At 41.4% G+C, this 16,182-nt stretch overlaps 1 protein-coding gene across 4 annotated transcripts in view; it reads right to left on the minus strand.

Annotated features, from left to right (window-relative positions):
• LOC136107128 (uncharacterized protein F13E9.13, mitochondrial-like) overlaps positions 1–16,182 on the minus strand; it is a 49,858-nt gene that overhangs the window by 2,763 nt on the left and 30,913 nt on the right. For 3 of the 4 annotated variants that reach the window (XM_065847957.2, XM_071814301.1, XM_071814300.1), the window contains 2 exons: positions 8,052–8,165; positions 415–7,793 (listed from right to left, as the gene is read on the minus strand). The exons of the other annotated variant lie outside the window; for it this stretch is intronic. In XM_065847957.2, the coding sequence (XP_065704029.2) occupies positions 7,745–7,793; positions 8,052–8,165 (163 nt within the window). In that variant the 3' untranslated portion in view covers positions 415–7,744. Of the gene's footprint in view, positions 1–414; positions 7,794–8,051; positions 8,166–16,182 lie in introns of those variants that run through there. 4 annotated transcript variants of the gene reach the window in all.

A 16,182-nucleotide genomic window follows, 5' to 3' on the forward strand; every position in this document is an offset into this window, starting at 1 on the left:
TGGGAGCGGGGCGGTACCGCAGGCCCGGGGGAGCGGGCCCGGCTCCCTCCGCTGCAGCCGGGTCTGCGGCGGCTCCCGCGCCTGCTCCACGGGGAGGGCGCATTGGGCAAGAGGTGCCACCGCCTCCTCCCGCCTGCCCCCGCGGCGGCACCGGCAGCAAACCGGCCGCGGGCCGCCCTGCTCGGTCCCCGCCCGGCCCAGGCCAGAGGTCTGGTGGGCGTCACCGCTCCCCCGGGGCTCGGAGCTCGTTTGGGTACATAACGACACGCCCCGGGGAGCATCTGCTGCTCCGTGCGCGGACACGGCCCTTGTGAAAACCATTACGAGATGTCACAACGTTTCCAGCTGCTCCAAAAGATGCATTAGCGCTTATTTTCATGGGATGTCTTATTTTTCCATGAACAACAGTCTACATTTATTCTCAAAGCATCAACATTTATTCAAATACATCATCACATTCTGGAACATCATCATAACTCTTCAAACCCTGAATTCCATCGTCAATTTCTTGTGACTCTATTTCCTTTAGTATAATCTGCCCCAATTTCTCATGTCTAGCAATAGCACTTTCCTTGAACGAGCACCTCTTGTCCATGTCACCTGCTCTTAGCACATTGACAATGCAACTGGCAGTTGCCTATCAGGTGTCTGCTTTTCTTGGTGAAGGGTCTATCTGTCCTGCTGCATTCTATTGCCAAATAATTTTATTTTTTTACATGTATAGCTGCCTGGACACTATTTAAATTGACTTTTTAAAAGCACTGTAACTAGGGCTTATTTTTGGAGTATGGCTTATATTTTGAGCATCCTCAAAAATCCTGAAAAATCATGCTAGGGCTTATTTTCAGGGTAGGTCTTAGTTTTGGGGAAACAGGGTAGGACAACCCTGGCCCTAATCTGAGAATGTAACCGGATAATACTTTTGCATACTTTTCATGCAAGTTTATTTCAGTCACCAGCCCGGTAAAGTGCAGCATGCTAGTCTGGTACAGCACCATATGTGATGAAACAGGCTCTGCACTGAAGCAGCGCTCAACAGCTGTGTCACATATGGCTCCTGAAATATCACAGTTTCTCAACACCAGTGCGATCTTTGGAAAGTTACAGCGCAATGTTAAAAATGCTGCCGTTTCGCAAGAACAGATTATTAACAGAGGGTTTTGTCAGCTAATCCCTTATTATGATTTCATTTCTGATTTAAGGTAAAGCATCTCCCCTCGGTTCCTTGTTGAGAAGATGAAAAAGCAGGATGAGGAAAAGAGGGAGGAACATAACTCACAATTTTTGTCCCTTTCCTGTGGCTGCACTGGGGACTTCTTAACCTCCCCAAGCTTTATACGATCACATAAAATAACCCTCTGTGTAACAACTCAAAATGTTACAGGTCTACTGGTGCTCTTGATTTTTATGATTTGAATGTAAAAAGCAAATGTAATTCCTAAAATGAGCAAAGATCAAAAATGCCATCTACATTTTAGAAAGTAATACCCCAAACTCCAGCTGTAAGCAGCCTTCCAAGGGGCAAAATTAAAAGCAATGAAGTCTGCCAACCATCAAAGGAGGGAATTTTTATCACTCTATCCCAAAGTGAATCATTACTTCACTACTCCAGTTAAAAATACAAGTTCTTAGGGCTACATCAGCACGTATTTATTAGGTCTATTTTTTTGCTATGGTAGAAGTTACTAAAATGAAACTGTAAAATAACAGTGCAACATGTATCCTTTAAGGATGTACATGCTGCTGTCAATCATGCTGTTCTCTCAGATAAATTCAACTCTGTTGAAGTCAGTGGGAACCTGGTTATTGCAACGAGCTGGTTAAGCTGTGATTCTGTATGTTGTGACCAGCCAGCACATGATGGCATGCCCGTTATTCTCCTTGGTGAGCATTAACCGATACACGTGAATGGGCACACCATACATCTCACCAAACATTCCGTGAGCCCAGGCAAACAGCACAGAAATCCTCTCTTCAGTCTCACTGAGGCAGAAAGACCTGCAATAGCTTTTCTCCCGGCCAGGGTCGGTACCCAGTGGGCTCCATCACCTGCAGCCGGCTGGGAAAGCGCGTCCTAAACGTGAGAAAAAGACGCGAGAAGGGACCGCACCGCTGGCTGTGTTCTCTTCTACAGGACTGTGTATTCTGGCTGGATCTGTCACTGTAACTCTAGCGTGTATTTATGCATTTTAACGTCTACTCTTAACAAATAATTAGTACCTGAGACTAATTTTCACATGCTTTTTAAATTCTAGGAGCTGGTGACATGAGAGCTGTTCAAGGCGGTCCCGCTGCAAATCTGATCCTGCCGATAATCTCACTGTACTTGCTGATCTCTTTTAAGTACTAGATGTCATTGCTATTCTGATATCATAGTTCTCTTTGTCCCCTTTATCAGCATTGATTCACTAATTAATTTCCTTTATCAGAATGTTGTGCATCTTTTTACTCTTCAGGTTACTAGGAGCTCTGTACTTTTAAAAATCAAGAGCGGAAAAAAAAAAAACCAAACCTTTCACTCCCCGAAAGCCTCAAGTCATCTGTCAAAAGCAAGCATCAGAGAGCAACTACAGCTTCTGCTTTGATGAGCCACTTGGCTAATTTCTGTTAAGTCCTTCCCTAACACACAGCAGAACCCAAAATAACCACAAGCCAGTTCAGGATGTCCTCAGTGTGCTGGGTTCACTGTGTAACTTCACATCTTTTGACACAGTAGGAAACAGGCCAAGAGGTGCCAGGAACAGCTTCAGCTGGAGAGGGGCTGTTGCTACCAACACAATGATTCACTCTGGCTTCCAGCCTGCTCCTTACGGCATCTCAAGAAAATGCCACCAGCAGCAGGCTCCATCTGGAGGAACCATCCAGGAATACCTGATGCAATTATCTGAAATACCTGTTACCTTCACAGGAAACCGTTATATTTTTCTTAAGATTAGGCACTTAATCTTGTTGGACAGAAAAAGCTGTTTCTCTAAATTTTCTTCTGTGACAGGACTGAGCAACTGTCTGCACACAGACTTAGCTTCATCGTGTCATCTAGTTGCATTTTTTTTTTCCTTAAAAACTTTAAATTTCTTTCTATGAAAATGGCAGGGAAAAAACCACGCGAAACTTGAGCCATGTACAAGTAATATAGATCCCTTTCTCTAAGTTTGCAAGGCACCTAAGAATAGTCCTGAGATTTCCCTTTCTTGTCAACTTGGATATGGGTGAGGATGATTTAATTTACATTGTTACATCAAAGCAAAGACAAGAGAGGATAAAAGAAGAAATGTCATATGTTCCCCAGAACGTGTCATGGGAGTGGCCCACAGAGAAGAAAGGCGATAGAAGATGTGACATAGCAGGTTTCTAATCATATCAAAGTTTAGGACCGTAAGAGATTTCTATTTATTCCCCCAGAAGTGTGGGAAATCCTACTCTGCACTGAAGAAAAGCTGTTTTGCTTATCCCTGTCTAATGTCTGGGGCCCTAGACAATATACATCTCTCCCTGGGTCTATAGAGTCCTGATACGTGTGCTCGCATAGGGTCACAGAAATAACAGCAGCTGTTCTGAAAGCGCCTGCCACTTCTGCTTCATATTATTTTTATCATTTGAACTTTCCCTTCTTGACAACAATACAGTTCTATAACTTCTGAGTTCCTCATATTATACTTTGGATTACCAAGAAAAGGGTGAGCTTCTCAAGATCAAACAAGGCACAACCTGTATTGAAAATTAATATAAAGTAATGCTATAGCATTTAAGTCCTTAAACAGAGCCACTTACTAAGGAAAATTCTGCAAGTGCAGAATGGCCGTTGAAAAGAAATTACAATCTCTCCAGAACTCCGTGCAACAAGGAAAGGTAACATTTCTAAAACCAGGAACCTAACTCCAATTTTCACCTATTAACACTCTTCACCTCTGTGCATGCAGGTATAAATAATTCAAGAAAAATTACTGAATCACTACAGGAAGAAACAGTAGCAGGTTACAGAGATCCACTACAAGCAAAGCATATGCTTGATGGCAAATCTTTTCCCCATTTCCTACATTAGATATTCATCAGGGTCTGACTTCTAATTGAATGCAAATAAAGGATATAACAGGTTTTTGCATATGAAGTGAAGATATAGAACATCTGTCTCTTCACAGCCTTTCAATGTACCTTATGTGACATTAAGCAAAGAAGAGGTTTGCCTCATCAGCTTGTAGGAAACGGTGAATGTGACTGAATTAAATCATTCCACTGCTGCTGTAAAAGGTGCTGCTTTGGTCTCCCTGCATCCTCTCAGGTGATAAAGTGCCAAGTTGGGCAAAATCAGTTTCAGTGCCAAAAAGATGGACTACTGGTGCAGAAGGTCACAAAACACTATTAATTGCCTTATATCATCTCAGTCTTGAAAAATGATCCAAAAATATAGGCTGGCGCTTTGGAATAAAGCACACAGTGCTAGCTAGCACTGGCCAAGCAAGCAGTTAAAGACACTTCAGGCTTATCCTTACCTGCAAACACTGTATCTGTCTTCTGCTCTTTTAGACTTTTATTATACTAGTCATTTATGATTTTTTTTTACTTCTTCAGCAGCCTAATTCAGTAATTGTGTTTATTGGTACAGAGTAGCCATTTTGTGGCCTTTTCAGAAAAAGCTACAGCAAATTTAAATGTAAAAGTCGGTGTCCTGAAATTAGCTTACATGTTTATATGTTATAGGGTGTATGAACACCGAAGTGGAAATAAAATCCTGGTTAAAAAATAGATACACAGAATACCTGCAAGGTTTCCAGAGATGAGCTAAAAAAGAACCAGTCTTTACAACCACTTCTGCCACTCATCACTTTTGCAAAAATGTATCTAAGAAAAGTGCATCTGAGGTTTCTTCAAACCTGTAATTAAAGGCCATACATAAACCAGACAAAGTTCAAAATCAGATCTAAAATGCATATTGTAAATTCAGCTAAGGGACAAAGCATTCTAGTACCAAGGATGGAAGGATGACATTTGAAGCTGTCTGGAGTAACATCAATGACAGATTTCCATGCTTGATACTATTCAGTTGTGTGAGAAATCTGTACCATAACCTGGTGCTCGCGGAGTCTGAGAACAATAGATGTTCAGCTACATCTAATTCTGGCCCCAAACATACAGTACTTTGGAGACGCAAAGAGTAAGCACGAACAACTTGACTTGGGTCCTTTGCCAATTTCACTTCCAACATTACAGCACATTCATGAGTTTTGAATGAGAGCCCAAATTTTACAAAGCTGTTAAGACAAAGTTTCCTGTTCTTCAGGGAACTCAGAACAATTCTATGCAGCCTCTTCAGGTCTGAGTTGTGATAACGTGGCAGGCAAGAAGGAGCTCACAGTCAGCTGGGTAGCAGGCTGGGAGGAACAGGCCAGCTTGCACAGTTTGCATTGCACGATTTTACTTTCTCTTGTGATAGGTTGAAGACAAGATAACAAAAAGGTGAATTTGAATCATTCTCTTCAATGATGGACAAAATCCAAAGCTTCCAGAAGTCACTGCCAATACTTAAATGTGTTACAATGGAATTTTCAGACCTACACAGTTTAGCATGTTCTATTTTAATACTGCCTCCCGGGCCACCTCTCTGCTTCACTTGCAGTCACAAGGGTGTGATTTGGGATCACATAATGCCTATGTGGCTACAACAGGGTTCTCTAAAGAGCAATCGCTAAGCTAAATGAAGAGCAGGCCAGTGTTTATACCATATTTGTAGCTGTCCTATAACATGATTTAGACTTTGGAAACAAAAAGAACTGGAAACTCTCTGCAAAATACAGAGAGGCCCTTTGCTGGCTTTCTGCAGACCTCGATTTGGGAACCACTGCCTTAAAATTGTCATAAATGACTGTCTTGGGAGTAAAATGATGTGCATTCAAAGGGGCATAATTTATAAAGAAGAGCTAATGCCAGTTGGCTTTACCTACAACGGCGTGCATATACACAGTCACGAGAGGCAAGTGCCACTGGAGTAGAAAGCATTGACCAAGCAGATGAATAGAAGAAGGAAAGAACTGGGCAGCCCCTTCTGTATGATAAGTTCCAGGGGATCTTTCATTCTGCCCTAAGTAGACAAGCATTAAGTTCTCAAAAGTCTGTTGAAAAGGCTCACAGCAGGATGTGCCAATCTCTATAACATGGAAGAATAAAAGACTTAAGATTTTGCTGCAATTAGAATAAACAACTGTCCTTAATTTCTGTCAAACAGTAGATGTCTCCCTTTGCCAGTGTTTGAAATGTGTGTAAAACGTTAGGGTACACATCCACAGCCAGCATTATGACTCTTTTTCTCAGCCTACATTCCCATCATGCCTTGTAGAAAAATCCATGGGGGACGAAAGATAACACTGAGTCCAAACCCTGAGAACAGAGCCCCATGAAAGCAACAAATTATAAACTCTACTGAGGAGATTTTCTTCAGAAAGATCACAGGTCTCATGCTTTAGTCATGGCCCGTTCCTTTGCCAGCAGGTTCAGAGGGAGGGATCTGTGAGAGCTAAGTGATTTCTTTCAAGTAAGCTGCTCACGATGAGTACGGAAACCTCAAGGATTACAGTGCACAAACAATAGGAGAAAAGCTGCTTCAAATAATACACCCAGACAATGGAGTTGCCATTATGGTAGCAATGCAAAATATGGACAGGGATTTAAATGAAACGGGCGATATCTGTATACTTTGGAGGGCTCACGTATGCCAAATTTGGCAGCATGAGTGTTCACATTGCTTGTTGCTCCACCCCTTGAACAATGAGGCTAAAGCCCATATGTGCAGGAGTTGGTAGAGCACAAGCAGTTCTGCTAATCACACTGCATGCAAAAGCAAAAAGACAAAGGAAACTAGTAATGCTTAGACTAGCATTGGGGAAATAATTAAGCATGAATGAAATATTGTATGTGGATTTGAAATGAATGTTCTTGGAAACAATTGTGCTGTTTCAGTTGTGCTGCTTTCCCCCTTAAGTTTCACAAAGTAATTTGCATGTCATTTAAATAAATACCATAAATTAGTGCAAACTTTTTGTTTTTATTTACATCAAACAAAATGCTCATTTCCATTATTGTTTGGATTACCTGACAAGAGTGAATGAGGTCTGAGAGGAAACTCGTCTCTCCCCCAAATATTACAGATTTCTCACACGTGAGTGAGCCAGAAAGCAGGACCCCATTTTTAGCTCTGCCTTACATAGGCAAGTAATGCTCTGTACTGTAACAGGTACTCAATCGGATCTTCCAGCGGGTCCAAGCTGGAGCTCCAAGCTGGCCGAGGGCACTGGTATAGGCTGCCTTGCGTTTGTCAGGGTTTCATGGCCCTTCGTGAAAATAACAACAGCCTCAGCACTGCTTGTCTGCTGGCCAAACCTGCTTTTTCTGGGATAGCCCAGCTCTTCACAGCCAACACACACAGCAAATAACAACCCTACTGGTATCCTGAACTCGCACAAGCCACCCGAGTGCTCGACAGCATCTGCAGCAGATACCCAGGGCACGTTGGGAGGTCAGGGCACTGTTAACTTGAGTTTCTCTGATGAATCATCTGCTTTTCTTTGAGAACTCGTAGCTTGCAAGGCCTACACTCTTCTCTGATCCTCATATTGTTTTTACTTCCATTCAGTGTTATTCACCTGTCACCAATTTGATTTAACCTCTGATAAATATTTACCTTCCTTCTTCACAATTTATTTACGCTTCTTTCTCTGAGTTCTTCTCAAACCTCCTTTCTCTTCTTACCCTTTCAGAGGGTCAACAGCAGCCAATTCAGAACCCTTAATATTCTGTGCACTCTGACAATTAAAACAAAATAAAATGATTGAAATAAAGAAATCCAGAAAAAGGTGAGTGCAAGGCAGCCTAAAACATTAGGAAGGTGCATGTCTCTTTGCAGGATCATATGGGGCCTGTTGGCCACTAAAAACTAAGTATAGGTACCATCACCTGAAAAACCAAGTGACCTAATCATCTGCAAAAGAAGAAATTGAATATCTAGCATCAACTTTAATGTTCTAGCCATAAGACAGTAAATGATCATTCAGGCTTCTGACCTGTGATGACTGCCTGCAGGTTTCCTCAGGTTGCATCTGGTTGCTCTCTCCCGTCTAAGAGGGAACCCAACAAATACTCTCTTCTCACAACCCTGGGCTGCTTTTCCCCATGACCTGTTGTAAAATACACCCAACATTATAGACTGAAAATCAGATGAACTCATTATACAGATGTTCTTTTCACAGAAGAATATCCTGCAGTCTCAGTTTCTAACATTTTTTTTTAATAAACTAAGGGATTCAACCCACTTCCTATTTTGGATATGAAGGCATTTACTTTCCTGGACTTTGCTTAATGAGTTCAAAGTTTTGCTTCACCACAAAGGAAGTAAAATTGATTTGATCTAACTTCATGATTTCCAGATATCACTAGGGTGTGCTGTAGATCATGAAATTTCAGCAAAGCACAGTTAACAGTGGCAAACCTAGCTGCTATAATAAATATTTTAAACTAATTACAAACATAGAACCAACTCAACAATGACTCAGATTCCTTATAAAACAACATACACAAGAGTGGTAATGTAACAAGTTAATAATTTTAAACAGTTTTGTTACACAGGCTTGGTAAACTGGGGGTAGTACACAACAGAGAACTAACTAGCGACAAGCAGATAATCACACACCTAAACTGCACATAGATAACTCAAATCCAGGCATGCAGTTCAGTGGGAATAGAAAAAAAAATGGGACTAGAACCAATATCCATAACAAACCATGCTACAAGCAATAAGGGACTCTTTGTGGAAAACTTAATCTGAAAAGAAATTACGAGACTAAGTCACTGGAACTCACAAGGGTAAGGCCTGGGGATGCAGAGTCAGGGGCTGAATAGTAATTATTTGCATCAATTAATGCACATAAACAATAGTGCTGAAATTCCCAGTGAGGATAACAGTAGAACTGAACCAAATCCATCACTGGAGACTGCACCTGTTGGGTATCAGCTCTCAGTCCAAGGGTGCTCAGCAGTGACACCGGGCAGGGGATGCAGCCGCTAGAGGAAGGAAAGTACCAGCTCCCGGCCCTGGGCTTCCAACCTTCCAACCTACACCCAACCAGCTGCTCAGCTCCTGGGCAGAGGCATCTTCCTGCTCTTGCACCTGTAACTTCAGCTTGAGAAAGAAACACATATCCTGGCACACCCTTCTGTGCCCATCACCTCCCAGTATAGGCATAGGAGTGGTGGTGGGATAACAAACCCGTGCAATTAAGAACAAGAGTTTTTAACCACAGGCTTAACTTTAAGCATACATATAAACTAACAACCACAGACTCAAATGCAAATTTAAAAACAAGCACCTATTTAAACACAAACAAAAGCTTAAATGGTTTACTGTGCTGAGGCCCCAACTGTCAAGACATAGCCAGTATGCCACAGTTAGTGGTAACCGCAAACAGAATTATCAAGAGATGCTTCAGCAGGCTGCATGAACTGAGTTTGGTAGTCTTACACTATGAACCATGTATTCATTATTATAACAACTTGTATTACTATTTGTAGCATCTAGGGAACCCCAATCAGGGCTCTATTGTGTTACAGATTGTACAAGCACTGAAAAAATAGGATGGCTCTTATAATGAGTACATCACAGGCCCCACTACCATAATTAACATTGATTAGCATCGATGCAAACAGCATGGGAAGACAAAGATGAGGCAGTTTGGGAGCTGAGGTACGCTCTCACCCTTTAAGGTGGCTCCTCTGGTTCCCAACTGCAGAACAGAGGGAGGCTGTTCCAGCAGGGAAGGCTGCAGTCTCCAGTGCTCCCCGTTAGCAGCTCCCATGGGCACATTCTCGGACACAGGATTTAAAGAGAAATCTCTGTCACTTACTAATCCAGCCTCTATCACAGGCAACTACTTCACACAATCCTGCCCTTAAAATTATCAAGAACCACTACAAACCACTTTCCACCCAGGGCATACATCTCTCTGAAAACACCCCAGGATGGCTGGAGCAGTTGGATTAGACTGTGTATCTGTGCATCAACCTAAATACTAAAGCAAGCCTGCTGTTCGCTGTCACAGATCAGTAGTAGTGTGATATGCAATGGCTAGAACTGACCTAAAACAAGGATCGGAATCAGACTTTCGGGGTATATAAATCAACTAAGGTCAAAACCCCAGCGCTGAGCTTGCTCCCTCATGTCCGAATGGGATATTTCCCCACTTCCCCAAGCCCCCATGCCCAGCGTATTTACCCTTCCCCAACATCACCGTGAAGCCTTATGATTGCAACCACTACCATCAATTCTGATCAAAAAGGACAGTTGGCAACCTCTGATCTACTTAATGTGTTAGAAAAAGACCCCAAAAAGCCAGATTCACTTTAAATGAAATCTCAAAAGAGTGACCTTAATGGACATAGAATGTGGAGCTGCCTGCAACAAGCTTCCTCCCTCCAATACACAGCCCTTGATAGATCTATGATTATCATATGTACCCTTGCATCCCAGGCCCATGGCATTTTCCCAGGTTTGCCTTGGATACTAAAGCAGTTTTTCATTTCCAACTGTAGGAAAGTTTGTCGACAACACTAGTGCCAGCAAAAAAGATAACATTTTAAAATGGATCGTGTGAAATCATTAGGGTGAATATTTTGATTGTGTAATGAAACTACCTTTGTTAACCAAATGAGACTCAAGACCTTGGAACCATCCTCTCCCCAGAATGTTTCTGCACGTTTTTATTGTGCAACCTTACAAAATACAGACACCTTTAATTTCACTTCCACATCCAGTACCATGAAAAATATATTAATAGAAAATACTTTCACACTAGAAATTTTGTTCAGTTCTCCATGACATCATTCGTATCATAACCTAACCTGCAATCTGGTGTATCCTCAGAGTTGGTGCACATCTCAAGAATCCTCACATGCACTAAACTGAACACATATGCAAATATTTGCAGGACTATACTGTAGCCAAAATTTCAAATGCAATTAGTATATGTTTACCTGCCCAACTGTAGTTAAGTTCTGGTGTTTTATTACTTTGTGCCATTCTGGTGAAGTTTTTTTGTGTCTCTTTTGTTTGGTTGGTTTTGTTTTGTTGGTTTTGTTTTGTTTGTTTGTTTAAGATACTTCCTATCATTTCCCTGTGAGTGAAATTGAATATAACTCTATAAACCCTAAAAATAAACTTGGATCTGCTAAAGAATTAATCGTTTCACTCCCAGGCTTCCACCAGCTGGGCTTGTCTGCTTTAGGTTTGACACCCTTGAGAGCTACAAGCACAGCTTACAAAGAAGAGCAAGTTAACATCAGAAAGATGGAGAGATAATTTTTTTTCAATCTTTCCTTTGCCAAAATACTGTCTAGGGTACTTATGACTGGAAGATATTTATTTTTGGCAATTTCTCACTCACTTATAGAACTGTACTTATGTTATTTGCAAATTTGGAGGGTTAATGTCCAAATACATACGCTTCTCTATGTGTATTTCTTTCAGGTTTACTCATTACATTCATTACACTATTTAATTCTCAAGGATCTACTGGAGATACAGTGAAGACCCCCTGAACGCCAGTTAAGAATAAACTTGTAATGAGAATAAATTACACACACATATCAATTGCTACAAGTCCCGTAAAGAGCGAGACCTTTCTACATAAACATCTGCTGCAGAATTAAATCTGATACATTAATAAAAGCCCTCCCCACCCAAATCAAACAATGGAAGTAGAACAGTTACCCGATCAGTTAAAAGAATAAACCTTTTAAATAAATAAATTTAAGCTACACCAATTTATGTCACTGTGGTACTTAAGGCAAAACCTTTTAAAGGAATAGATTTACTGTGCATACAGATCTCCACTGGGTATGTGTAATTATGCAAAGGAAAGGCATTACTTTTAAAGTGGATGAATGGCTGATACTTTTTGATTTACTGCTAGAAACAGAAAAATGGTAATGGCATGAAATAAGCATTTGCAAAACCGTTTTGGCAGACAGAAAATGTTTGATTTACCTAGGGCATCCATCAGGTTCTATATTTTAGATCAAAGTAGATAAATGGAAAGGCAAATGGATATTTGGGGGGAAAAATCTACCGCTCTTCCATCAGCCCTGCAAGTTAAGTTAAATGCTTGGAGGAGGAAAAAGCCCAAGGCTCTTTGGGTGGAAGGAAGTCATGATTCACCACTGCTCTGGCAGCTATAGCTTTCTGTATTCACCTGGAAAGGTGAGAATTGCATAGAAATACTTGTAACTTTCTGGGCCTGATTTGGAGAGGTGATTTCAAGGAGGCTGGCAAAGCTCAATTCCATCGGACACTGGAAATGGATAATGCATACCCTGGGTCATATTTTCCTCTGAACTCCAAGTTGTTCACTCTCTTTTTCTCTCTTCTTCTGGCCTGAATTCACATTGGTGATGAAAATATGTTCCAGTCAAGATACACACACTCCCCAAATCAAAACCCACTGCCTTCTCAGATCCTTTCAAAAGCTGTGCAATAGGAAAGCACACTGATGGTAGGGTAAGGCTTACTGGACTGAGACAAGTCAGGATACTGCAGAACCAAAAATCAGCTTCTTCCTAGAGGCTCTCTCAGTGAAAAGCATGATTTCTGAGTGTGCCACAATCTTGTTCTGAACTCCTTCTATACTGAAATGCATCACCAGGCGCTATGTAGTGTATGCATTGTGCCCAGCCCTTAAAGCATCACTAGAGGTGTGCTACATGTGTTGCACAGATGGTCTGAACACACACAGTAAACCCAAGATGTTTGGGACACACTCAATTTGTTGTGCTTGTGAAAACCCACAGGAGGGCACATGCACAAGAGCTCCAGCTGCATCAGATTTACTGTGAGTGTGCACACCATGTGCAGGGAGCGTTTCCATAAGCATCAGATTTGCGATAAATGCACGGTAGAAAGGATTTGCTCATGTGCCGAGAAAATGCTGGCATTGCTAGACATCTGGAAATCCTGACAAACATATAGAATCCTTGAAAATAACCTCTCAACAAAATGTCTGGCTAGGGAAGGACACATCTGGAGAAATTCAACATATGTCCCTCTGCCCACTCCATCAGGAAATAACGGAGTGGGATGTGGCCTTTTCAGCTCTCTCCACATCATTATGAACATGAGCAACAAATCCATCAGCTACTTCTGCATCCCTTTACTCTATGGAGGGGTTGCCTGGCTCTTAAGCAGCCAAAGAGCAATCAAAACTGACATCTTTTTCCCAGACAGGTAAAAAAGCAAACAGGACTTATAATTACACAATAAGAGAGAGCTGGTTGCTCTCTGGGATACTTGCTTAATACATTTCTTGTTACAAAATTAGCAGGTATCTGCTCCTGCTGACGTACATGACCTGTGTTTTTAACTCAGTAGCTTATCCTTGAACACTGAAATACTAGAGCAGGTTACTCAGAGAGGTTGCGGAAACTGCATCCTTGCAGATATCCAAAACCTATCTAGATCTAGATCCTAAACAACCTGTTCCAGCTGACCCTGATTTGAGCTGGGGGGTTGGACTAGATGATGCTCCTTCCAGTCTCCACTGTTCTGTAATTCTGTGATTAAGATCTTTCCCTTCGGTTTAGTAGATACACTTGCCTTCCAATAAATAATGCATTGATCACACTTCTACCATAGCCATGGGTACCACTGTACACAGAGAGTTCAAAGATTCTACATTTGTGGAGTGGGCCAAACACTCTGCAGTGATCAACAAAAAAACTGACAAGTTTCACCGACAAGAGAGAGAACACAGAAAGACCAAGGACAATTCTAGCCCTCTGCTGCATTCCAGTGTCTGTGACTGGTAAACAGCCCTAATACGTAAGGCTTTAGGTACACAGCTCCACAGATGAGATGAAAACCAGCACATCTTCAGAACAGGCTCAGCCAGCAGCTTTTGTGCCTATGTGGCCTCCAGTGTCCCCAAGCTTATTTTAGCTACGCCTCTCTGAAACCAACAGCACCGCTGCTCCAGAATCCCACGTACATAAACCCTCCAAATCAAGACTCAAGACAGTAAGACCACCAAATGCAAGATGCGTGTAAACATATAACAGCCAATGTACCTTTGTGAGCTGAAGATTTGTGCACATCCTGGGATATCTGAAAGTTATACACTCTGTCTGTAGAAAAAGTCATTGCAAGGTTCCATGCAAGAAATAAAATGTGTTAAAATATTGAGCTAGAAGTAAGGCTAGACTGTATTTCTCCTCCTGTAATAAATCAGCACTATATGTATATATTAAATCCAATCCCTTGATGTGTCCAGTTTCAGTGATAAAAACTTAGCGAGGAGGGCAAAAGTTATTGGGTAAAGATCGATACGCTTGCTTGTTGTCCTTGATTGGCAATAATGCGACATTTTCTCCTTGACTGTAAGAGGCGCTTTTGTGATTTGGGAGCATAAAGAAATTCTGTACTTGACAGATTTATATAGTAGGAATACGCTAATGTCCTTTGACCCGCTTAAGAATAAATACGACCTACCAAATTGTCATTTTTATGGGTATTTACAACTGAGGCACTTTGTAAACCTAAGAACTAATATTTCCCAAAGGAAATCTGTGCTCTTGAATCTTGATAAATTATTGAAAAATACAAGCCACTACCAGCCCTACAAATTTCCTCTTCTATTTCTCCTATTTTTAGTTACATAGGAGTTGTCAAAGCAGATTGGACCACTGATCTATTTCACTGGGTATGTTGCTGCAGCCATGGCTGGTGCTTCAGAGGAATCCAATAATATTTTTGGCTATTTGATCAAGGCTGTGTAAAAGAAAAAAAATATAAAAATCTTTCCTGAAACGTGAAGGTTTTCAGTGCCCAAATGAAATATTAGTCATATAATTCTTTAAGCTCTTGAATTACTCTTAGAGAAGTGTTACAAACTATAATTTCCACAGCCCAAATGCCACCAGCTGCATTTGCTCTTGTGAACGCTCCAGTTGATACTTTAAACAGATAGTGCAAGGAGTAAAATAAGCCATCCCAGTTCTCCCAAGCCCCAGTGCTCACCACCTCATGGGTGCAGTGCAGATAACCTGCAAATTTAATCACTCATTACTGACCACCTACATCCTTGCTTTCTTAATTCTGCAGGCTGGGTGAGCCAGAAGCCTTCACGTGAGTGCGGTGTCTCAGCTCCGCTTCATCTCACCTACCCACTCTGCTTGCCATGTACATTTCTTCCATCACCTTTATGCTGTGTCAAACTTCAGGATCTTCCTCTGGAAGATGACAGCACATGACTATACCTCTATAGCTTGGTCTTAAGGAAACAGAGGTTTTTGACAGGACACAATATTAATATTGTCATCCATAACAGAGCAGTTGAAAGCTATTTCCTTTTATCCTTATTCTCCAGCTGAAAGTTGACAAAAAGTCAACACCATTCAGGACAGTATCTAACAGATGAGGCTTGCAGTATTTTTCCAGCAGAAGCTTCGTGTTTCTCCTCTTGGTTATATCTCTGCACAACAGTACAGATCCTCTCAAAGACTTTCAACACATCAGATTTTGACTAAAGCATCATGACGTAGCACTCATCTCTACTTTTACTGCATTTCTAAGGGCAGCTGCTTTTCTGTTTTTCTTTGCGCATCTGTGGACAACAAAATCTTTTTTCTATCACAAGAATGTCTTCATTAAGGCAGTTTCTGCCTTCAGCTTATTCTTAGTCTTCTGCATACTGTAATCTATGTACATGCACAAGAAAGGCTCGAGAGGCAAACTGAAAAAGCAGGAAGCTGGAATAAACAATGAGGCAGGAACTGCAGCAAACTTGAGCATCTTTTCTTGCCCTTACTCTGCTGCCTTCCTTTTCATCCTTGTTTACTGCTGAATTTGGGATTCCTCCCACACTTGTATGAAACATTTCAATGTCCTCTGTTTTGTCACCTCATTCTGACAGCAGTATGACAAGGCACAGCTAGTACAGGGACTGCAGCACAAAGTCGAACAATTCGGAGTTTAACTACCATTTTGAACATTCCATTTCATATCAGATTGGGCAAATTGAAATATTTAAAATTTCTTGTACAATTAACTTACATTTTTACACTTAATTTTGTTTGCTAGCTAAAAAAAGGATCCTAAATACCCACTGCTTCATGAACTCTTACACTCTACAGCGGATATTCCATCTCCCTTTG

The sequence above is a fragment of the Patagioenas fasciata genome, chromosome 13, assembly GCF_037038585.1.
Source record: "Patagioenas fasciata isolate bPatFas1 chromosome 13, bPatFas1.hap1, whole genome shotgun sequence".
NCBI lineage: Eukaryota > Metazoa > Chordata > Aves > Columbiformes > Columbidae > Patagioenas > Patagioenas fasciata.